Raw genomic sequence first — 9,237 nt, forward strand, 5'->3', positions numbered from 1 at the left:
CCTAAATTTATTAAAATATGTTATAGAATATATAACATATAATAGAGGAAATCAGAGCCAGCTTTAATCCACCACACAGCAAACGTTTACACTGCCCTGTATGAATATAAAGTCAGATTTAAAAAAAAAAAAAAATTAAGGAGGTGGTGCTGGTGGTAGAGGTGGGGGTGGTGGCAGCTGCAGCCATAACATGCTCAGATCTCCACTGCGGTGAGAGGCGGAGGCTCATTTGCACCGTCAGTACAATGTGGAGAACAAGCAGAGACAACCCTGCAGACAATAAACAAAGAGCGGCTCGCCATGTGCGTTGCAGCTGCTGCACACACACACACACACACACACACACACACACACACACACACACACAGCTGAGATGCGGTGAGCTGTCGCGGCCACCAGGGGGCAGTGCGACCCATGCAAACTACAGCATTATCTCAGATATTAATTATGGTGTATAAATGATGCGTTTGTGATGGAAGATAAAGATGTGCACGAGCTGCTCTGAAACACCCAGGTTCAAATTTAAAGACCTAGTGAGTTCCCAGCCTGCCTAAGTGTCTTTGAGCAACAGAATACCAACTCTGGGGTGGCTGCTGTGTCTGAACCTGACCTTTGACCTCTGTATAGCAGGCATAAGAGAGAAGTTTCTGTGAAATGACTGTGTGATCCGGGAGGGCTGAGGTTGTTCCTCATGTCAGAAGTGTGGAGTGCCATTTAAAGGTGACACTCGCAGGTTTTTTTTTAATTAAACCTTCAGGATCTCTCATTCAACATATAGTGACAATATTGGCAGACACGTCTCTCCTACTACGCAATAACACAAATATAAAAGGTGGAAGGCTGCTTTTTTATACAATCATGTAAATTTCATGAAAAGACATGCATTTTAACATTGCAGCAGGACGCGTGAGGTGACGTCAAGCCGGCTGGTAGTTCTCTAACCGCTCCAGCAAGACATCCGAGTATCCAGGGGAGTAGTACCTGGAACAACACACACAGAGAGAAAAATGTGTGTTATACTTGAGAATATGTTGTCCTTCTTTTTAAATTGACTTTTTACAAACCCAGTTCAACCTTTTTAATTGTATTGTTGTATTTGTGTATTCTAATGGGGATATACTGACATGAGTTTTTCAGGGCTGATACCAATACTGATTATTGGTAATCATGGAGACTGATAACTGACATTTGGTAGAGATATTCCTTTGTGGTAAAAAAATTAAAAAAATAAATCATGGCAAAATTTTGAATAACAATTTTTTAAAGCATTGTTTTAGCTGATATTGATAGGAAAGACAGGGCGGAGGAAGAAAAAGGTCCCAAAAACTTGAGTGAGTCATCACAGAGCTCTGGAACTCCTACATTCTTTATGGTCATGTGGTCTGATCAGTCACTCCTAAATTACTGTGAACCACACCTGACTATCTCTTCAGGGAAACAGCTGTTGATGGCATTGATGTGCTCCTGCAGAAGGGAGCCAGGCTCAGCTTGGATCTCTTGCACCTTCTTCAGCCCTCCGCTGGTGACGAACAGACGGCGAGCCTTACTGTCATGCGGCAGCACCTTTGACAGGAGGAGAGACAGAGTTAGAAATCCCAGATCTGAATCACCAAAATTTTTTAAAGCTGAAATTAATTGACATTTGTGATACTGGCTGTAGAGTCACTCACTCACCTTGCTGAACTGGCAGAGCACATGTTTGAGAATGTTGCTGGGAGCGTCGTAGAGGAGCGGCTCCAGACCTGGCAGGTAGGTGCACTTCTGCAGGATGCTCTTCAGAGCCTTCTTACACTTTAAAAGACGAGGGGAAGGAGATGTACTGCACATACAATCATGTCAACCTTTTCTTGATCTTTTAGCTTTTTACCAAGCGACCTTGGACACCAGCTCACCTTTGACTGGAATCTCCCCAAATAAGGCTTTAAAAAAGTTCATCTTGTCACCTTTTACTGCTCGCTAAGAATGGACCAAAGTTCAGCTGTGTGTGCTTTACTGTAAGTGTAGGCTGATTAATTATTACCCAGCCACCAGAACAATTTAATTACACAGCAGATACTTGTTATTAGCCAAAAATAGAAACGAGTAATCCAAAATCTTTTAGTTTTGCAAAGTAAAACATGAGTAAACAGAATTATAAAGAGCTTATTGAACTACTGTTTTTAAAATGTTATTTTATTCTGATGATTATTTTCTACATGAATCAACTGATTGCTTGGTTTGTAAACATTCTTAAAAATAGTTTAATAATGTTTATTTTTGTCCCCTTAATCCCTAAATATTTTTTTTTTTTAAATACATTACAATTATTTAAATAATCCTCACAGCATGAAATGTTTTTGAAGGAAAAAATTACTTAGGAATTATAAAAATAATGATTTCATTTTTAATGTTTTTCATGTTTTTTGATAGCAAAAAATCTTAATTTGTAAAGTAACTAAAGCTTTCAGACAGATGCAGTGGAGTAAAAAGTACAATAATTCAATATTTTTTGTATTTTTATTACAATATTCCTCTGAACTGTAGTGGAGTAGAACTCTAGAGCAGCATGAAAAAACCAGACTTAGAGTATAAGTACCTCAGATCTGTACTAGAATACAGTCCTATAAGTATAAATCTACTTAGTTACACTCCACCACTGCTTACTTTGGCCTGCAGGTCCTCTGAGCTGCTCGCGTCCATGTAGAGCTCCAGCAGTTTGGGCAGCAGGTTGGCTGTGGCCACCGCCTTGGCGTGCTCTGGCGTGTGATGACCTATCTGACCGATGGACCAGACTGCAGCCGCCTTCATGTGATGTTCAGGCTCCTCGGACAGACACAGGGCCAGCTGGGGCACCCCCTGCAGGAGTGGAGGACACACAGCACAAGGGGACCGGCTCAGTTAACGTGACCTACATACTGGACCTGATGGAGGGGGGGGGGCTCTGGTTTTAGTGGCTTGTTGAGAGGAATCAGAGGAGAGATTGACACCTTGGAGAGAATGACAGCCATGGCGAGGTTCTCATTGTGAGTTGCCACGTATCCCAGCATCATGATCCCCGGCAGACGCAGGTTTCCACGACAGTTGCCCAGATAGTCGATCACTGCCACCATGCCACCACAGTTCACAATCACCTGGGACAGCTGGAAACACACACACACACACACACACACACACACACACACATTGCTTTATGTCTAGTCTTTTTATATTTGAGCCTTTAAGTGTGTGTTTCCTGACATACCTCTGGTGTGTGTTTCACCACCTCCCTCATCAGGGTGGAGACGTTCTTCCTGACGTACTCATCTGGATCTCTGAGGCAGGTCACTGCTGCAGGGAGGATCTCCGCCTCGATCACCATCTCTGCCAGGCTGACCGAGTGCTTACTGATCTGACTGAGGGCGGAGAAGACCTGCCTCTGGATGGAGACAGAAACAAGACTTCAGTCACATTTTTGTAAATTTAACAGCTTCATGTTTGTACATTTCTGTCAAACACTGTCACTGTTTTTGATTTGTTACTTGAGGTAGCTACATTTGAATCATGTATTTTATAGATTAAATTAAATTAATCTGACTTTAATTATTACAGAATCTACCTGTAGTCAGTGTTAGAGTGGTTCTTTCAAATCCCATTTTTTTTAAGGATAGGTGCAGTTTTTTGTTCAAATTTCCCCACTTTGTTAAAAGTGTTTATAAGTCTGATAGAAACCTGACTTGTACATGATTTTTTTTTGTCTTTTTATAACACTGATAATCTATAATGTTTACTCAGAAATGGTAAATTACTACAGTTTGTACTGAAAAAAAAATGTACAAACAAAATACAAAAGCATGTGTTCAATTTAAGTCTATGATGAAGAATGTTTTTTATTCCTGACAAACTATTTTATACAATGTATTTTGAATAACATTATGTCAAACCAAATATTCTAAATCACTTAAATTAATCCACAATTTATCAGATTGATTTCAAATGGGACAAAGGACATTGGCATGACATAGAGAGCACAACAGAAACCATAAAGAAAAATGTTTAAATATATTCAAAATATAAATATAAAAAAGTATATTTTCACAAATCTGCTGCAAATGGTCCTTTTATAATCAATGATAATATTATTTAATAATGAAAATAATAGGTTACATGAATTTTAAGCATGCATATCTCAGGTATTGGGTAACTCATTTGCAACATTCTTTTAAAGTTCATCCTGTTAATGTTCTCCAGAATTAAGTTTATGTTCTCTAGAGCAAGAGATAAAAACTTCTGTATATTCACTGTGCAAATGTTCAATATTGAGAGAGTTCCAGTATATAAATACCTAACATGTGATCAAATCTCGTGAACAAATTACTTATTAAATAAATTGGCTTCTTATATGAATTTAGCACTAACATTCTTATGTTTAGTACAAAGAGGATTGTTGAAGCTGTTTTTCTTTTTCTCTCTTATAGATTGTGGTGACGTGTTTATCTGCCTCAACTCTTAAAGGTGCGCTGTGTAGTTTGGGGGAATAAGTTTTTATCAGAAGAGAAAGATCTTCATGACTGATTTTTTTTATGCCTAAACAAACTAAATAAACAAACTCTCTTCGATTTCATGACTGAATAAACTGCATAACCAAACTGATCTTAAAGAATCAGTTTCATACTGTTACTTTGTTTATATGTGGCAGACCCTGCCACCTTTCTAGCTTCAAACAGTGTTCTGGGCACCTTAATTTCCTCTGAGAACAGCTTGTTTATTCAGTTATGGAAAAGATAAATATTTTAGTTTGTATTATTACCTCATTAATATTGTAAATATTCAAATTCTGAGTTTAATTTTTTCTCTCCAAAACTACAAAGTGCCCCTTTAATCCCTTGGATGCCGTTAATCACTCTGCTCTTATTTATCACTGGTGATGTCTATTGCTCCTGTACAAAAAGGTTCAGGTGTTCTTCTCTGTCCATTAGACGTGATAGGCATTTGTTTGTGTTTATTTACAAGGCCCTTATTGCTAAGGTGCCATCTTATATAACATCTGAAGATAATGACAGGCTTGCACTAAAAGTTCCTTAAGTTTGTACTGAGCTTAGAAGATCTGCTTTAGTTTCTTTGGCCTGACGACTTGGAAGTCTTTACAAAGCACCTTAAAAATGAATACTTTGGTATCCCTTAGTGTATTCAAATCATACTATCTCTGTTTGTGCCTGTTTTAATTAGTTTGTTTTAGTATCTTGTATTTTATTAACAGTATTTATACATTTGTTTTAATTATTTTCTTAAATGAGAAAAATGAAGAAAAGGGTTTCTGTAATTCCACAAAATGACTCAGTGAGGTTTTTTTTTTTAAGTGAGGCTGTCCCACCTTGAGTTTGGCGTCTGGGTTGAGGATCATCTGTGCCAGGTGTGCGATGGCACCATTGTCCACCACAGTCTGGGCCAGCTCTGGCGTGTGTTTGGAGATGTCGCTGAGGGTGGAAGCTGCGATGCGTTTGACGGCCATCTCGGGCTCCCGGAGACAAAACACCAGCAGGGGGACAGCGCCTGCATCCACAACCGACTGAGCCAACGCTGCACAGTGATGGACAGAAGTGTCCAGTGAGCATGTGTCCAAATTTGAAGGAGAGAGAGCTGTGTTTGAAAAATCTTGCCATGGGCTAAAATGTTTCTCCAAACCAGAAAAAGCAAGAAAAAGCCAGAGGGAAATCATAGAGATCCAAGCATGTCAGTGTGTCTTACTTACATGCATTGTGACGTGTGATGCAGCCTAAAGCCCAAGCGGCAGCCTCCTTCACCCCAGGGTCAAACTCCTCCAGGCAGAGGACCAGAGCATCGACTCCCCCACAGGACACCACAGCCTGGGACAGCTCGGGGGAGTGTTTGGCCACCGCACGCAGCACAAACGCTGCTGCCTTCTTATAGAACCTCTGCATGCAAACACACAGATACCAACATGGAGGATTAAACCAACAACAGACATTTTAGTTATACTGTTTTATGATTTGATGAGAAACCTCCATGTAAAGCCATCAATGAGATTAGATTTTTTTTTTTCTCCTGTAATAACAAATTATTTATTTAAGAATCTAATGCATGATGGGGTTTTCCCTGAACTGTTAAACCGTCATGATTTTTTGGCTTCATTTAATGATGTAAATTAATAAATATGTGTAAAAACTATATCTGAGAATTTTTTCTTGTCCTCTGACCCAATGAACCCAATCAACAAAAAAGAGCTGAATTCAAAACACTGAGAAAAGTGACATAATGTGTAAATGACTATAGAAAGCATTGTTATAACACCAAATGAGGAAATGTGTTTTATTTGCTATAAGGGTTCATGTACTCTTACATTTATCCTGAATATTTAGACATAAAATATATATTCCTTTAGTCAAAAACATAATTCAGAAACCGCAAATGTATGTTTTAACTTGTGTTTCTTTTGTTTTAAGATAAGATAAGATAAGATATACTATTGTCACCCAAGGGAGAATTTTGCTTGTGCAATAGTGCTGCACACAATAATAAGTTACGTAGATTAAAATTAAATATTGCATTTTTTGGATCAGTTAACCTTCAGAGAAGTCTAACTCTCAAAATCATGCTTATGTGCAGTTCTCAGAACAGTTTAGGTAACACTTTGCAATAAGACTTCAGTCATATACTTACTGTGAGTAATGATTTACTAATGCATGAGCCATTGTGATTTGATGATTTAATTAATACAGGATGAATCATGACTTCCTGTTTCTCACCATTAACAAATGATCAAATAGCTCATCATGAAGGAATGTGAATGAATCTGATATGCAACCACATTAGCTTGTTTTTTTTTCATTTACATAAAAGTCTTGCTGATAAAACAAAATCATAATCTGATGCACTATTTCTACTGTGCTGCACTCCACTTTTTTCAACAACAACAACAAGAGCTCTGAACTTCACATATCAAACCTATTTGAACCCCGTGTGATTTGAATCAAGTGGGGACTTTTATACATATCATGTTGGAGTGTCCACCAGTTAAAAGTTTCTGGGAGCAAATAAAACGGGGCTCCTGAAACGTTGGGTTTAGATATTGACTGCATGTGTGCTGCTTAGTGACGATTCAGGGCAGAGCTTCAACCACTCTCAAAGGCAGTTATGACTGTCAGCATGCACTGTTGCTAAAAGACGTTGCCAGTTAGACGGCAGCCACCCCACACTCCTTCCATTCAACATTAATAGAGAGTTTATCTGTGGAGCTCTCTGCTAGTAGGATGACTGGGACAGGCCATATCATGCTTGAAGTTAGGAAGGAGGCACTCAACTTAGCTAGAAATAAGTTATCAATTTTTATTCACATTTTGTCTTCATTTGGTAAAAAGGTAAAAATATATATGTATAAAAAGATGTAAAAATGCAAAGATTTGCATCAGGTGCCGGTTTAGCTTTTTTAAGCCAAACACAACCTATTCTAATAGAAATATGGAGCAATTTTATTTATCAGAGCGACTGAGCAAATGCATGGTCCTGTAATAGACCTTAATGTAAGAGGAATCCAGCTAATTTGTTTGAATATCAATTGATCATTTGGTACATCCTTCATTATCATGAGTCATGCATTATGAAATCATGACATAACACACATGATTTGTTGCCTTCTTGTAAAGTGTTAACACAATCTATAAGTTATGAGCTGTCAAGCTGATGAAGCAATGTTAAGTTTAAAAGCTACTACATACATTTTTCACTCCCAGTATGGAGGAATAACCTGAATTCTTGCCATATTTGATGTGAAATGCTCAAAAATATAAACCAAATAGTGTCAGACTTTAAATATATTAAATGAGACTGCAACGTCCCTTTAATAACAAGAACTACACAGTGTCCTCCTCCAGTCTGAGCCTGTGAGGGGGCTGAGAGAGAGAAAACAAAGGCTGGGTTGCTCTTGTGGTAAAGGGCTCTTAGATTTTGAAGTAGCCCCCAGGCGAACTGCCAAGTTAGCCCAAAACACACTCTCACATTCAGGGGGCTGACCCTGAGGTCCTGCAGGGTCTTTCACACACCGGCCTCTAAAGGGTGCAGACTGAGTCCTGGACAACCTGTATGTGTGACCAGAAGGGATGAGATACTGACATTCTGCGAGGCCAGAGAATGGACCAGCTGGGGCAGGATGTCTTCCTTCACCACGGCCTCGGCCAGGTCATCACTGTGGTCCGCCAGGCGGCCCAGAGCCAGAGCTGCCGTCTGCTGGACGCTGGGGACCGCGTCCAACATCAAGGGACGCAGCAGGGACAAGACACCTGAGGAGAGGAAAGGGAAGGGATCAACACTGGGAATAGCAGCTAAAGCTAACACAGTCTTATAAAGTTGCTTCTCACCAGCATTTTGAAGGATTTCTATGTTTTGTGGTCGGGATGCCAGATCAGCCACGGTCTGCACGAACTGCAGCCTTGATTTCTGGTACTGCTCAAAAACTGCAGAGCACGAAACAGACAAAAACACAGCTTGACTTTCAGCTAAATCTTCCTTTTATGAAGCAAGGAGCTCATGAGTCTCACCTTGAATGATCTGCCGTTGACTCATTGTTCGCCTGATGTATAAAAAAGCCTCTTTTGGTTTATTTTCACGCTGAACTATGACAGGAGTGAGCGGAGCGTCTCTCCTGGTCGTCTCCAGGTTCCTAGGTAGTGTTGTCGTTACGTGTTGCCGTGGCAACAGACAGGAAGCACAACGCTCTGCCGCTGGCTGCCCGAAGATCGTCTCCTGCAAAGATGAGCGACTCTCAAAATCCGCACGCCCCTCGCAAAGCGTTCATATTTCCCGGAAAACGTGTCGCGTGTGAGAGCTCCGCGCTGCCTCGCTCGTCTCTGTCCACGCCGTCTTTTGTTTTCCCGCGAAAACACACCCGCACACTTTGACCACAGAGGATTCAAAGAAAACAGAAGCGCCAATTCACAGCGGCCGTTGGTTTATAAGGGGAACAAGCTGAGTACAGTTGAGCTGATTCTCTGCGGCGCTCAACATTTCATCATGAAAGTTTTTTTTTTTTGTTCCCCCTTTCTTTTAACCTGCTCCTGCCTGCTCAGGAGTGTGTCCTCAAATGACCCGAGCTCTTTGAAAAGCCCGTTTTAAAAAAAAGATATGTCCCAAATCAACTTTATTAGTAGGGTTATTATTATGATAAAATGCGATCGTCCCTACATCGGTATGTAAAGTATGATATTTGTGCTTCCACACCAAACAAAGAACAAAAAAAGCAGGATGGATTCCAGAGAAATATAGTGG

The 9,237-nt window shown here is 40.0% G+C and overlaps 1 protein-coding gene across 1 annotated transcript; it reads right to left on the minus strand.

Annotated features, from left to right (window-relative positions):
- Positions 1-803: 803 nt before the first annotated feature.
- Positions 804-8,556, minus strand: spag6 (sperm associated antigen 6). Its single transcript, XM_073488754.1, has 11 exons — positions 8,511-8,556; positions 8,331-8,426; positions 8,086-8,252; positions 5,708-5,891; positions 5,330-5,535; positions 3,221-3,394; positions 2,967-3,119; positions 2,644-2,835; positions 1,675-1,791; positions 1,418-1,563; positions 804-981 (listed from the first exon to the last, which is right to left on the minus strand). Exons 1-11 carry the CDS (start codon positions 8,533-8,535, stop codon positions 918-920), a joined length of 1,524 nt encoding a protein of 507 aa, XP_073344855.1. The 5' UTR covers positions 8,536-8,556; the 3' UTR covers positions 804-917.
- Between the last annotated feature and the right edge of the window lie 681 nt (positions 8,557-9,237).

Source organism: Pagrus major, chromosome 19 (assembly GCF_040436345.1).
Source record: "Pagrus major chromosome 19, Pma_NU_1.0".
NCBI classification, from domain to species: Eukaryota; Metazoa; Chordata; class Actinopteri; order Spariformes; family Sparidae; genus Pagrus; species Pagrus major.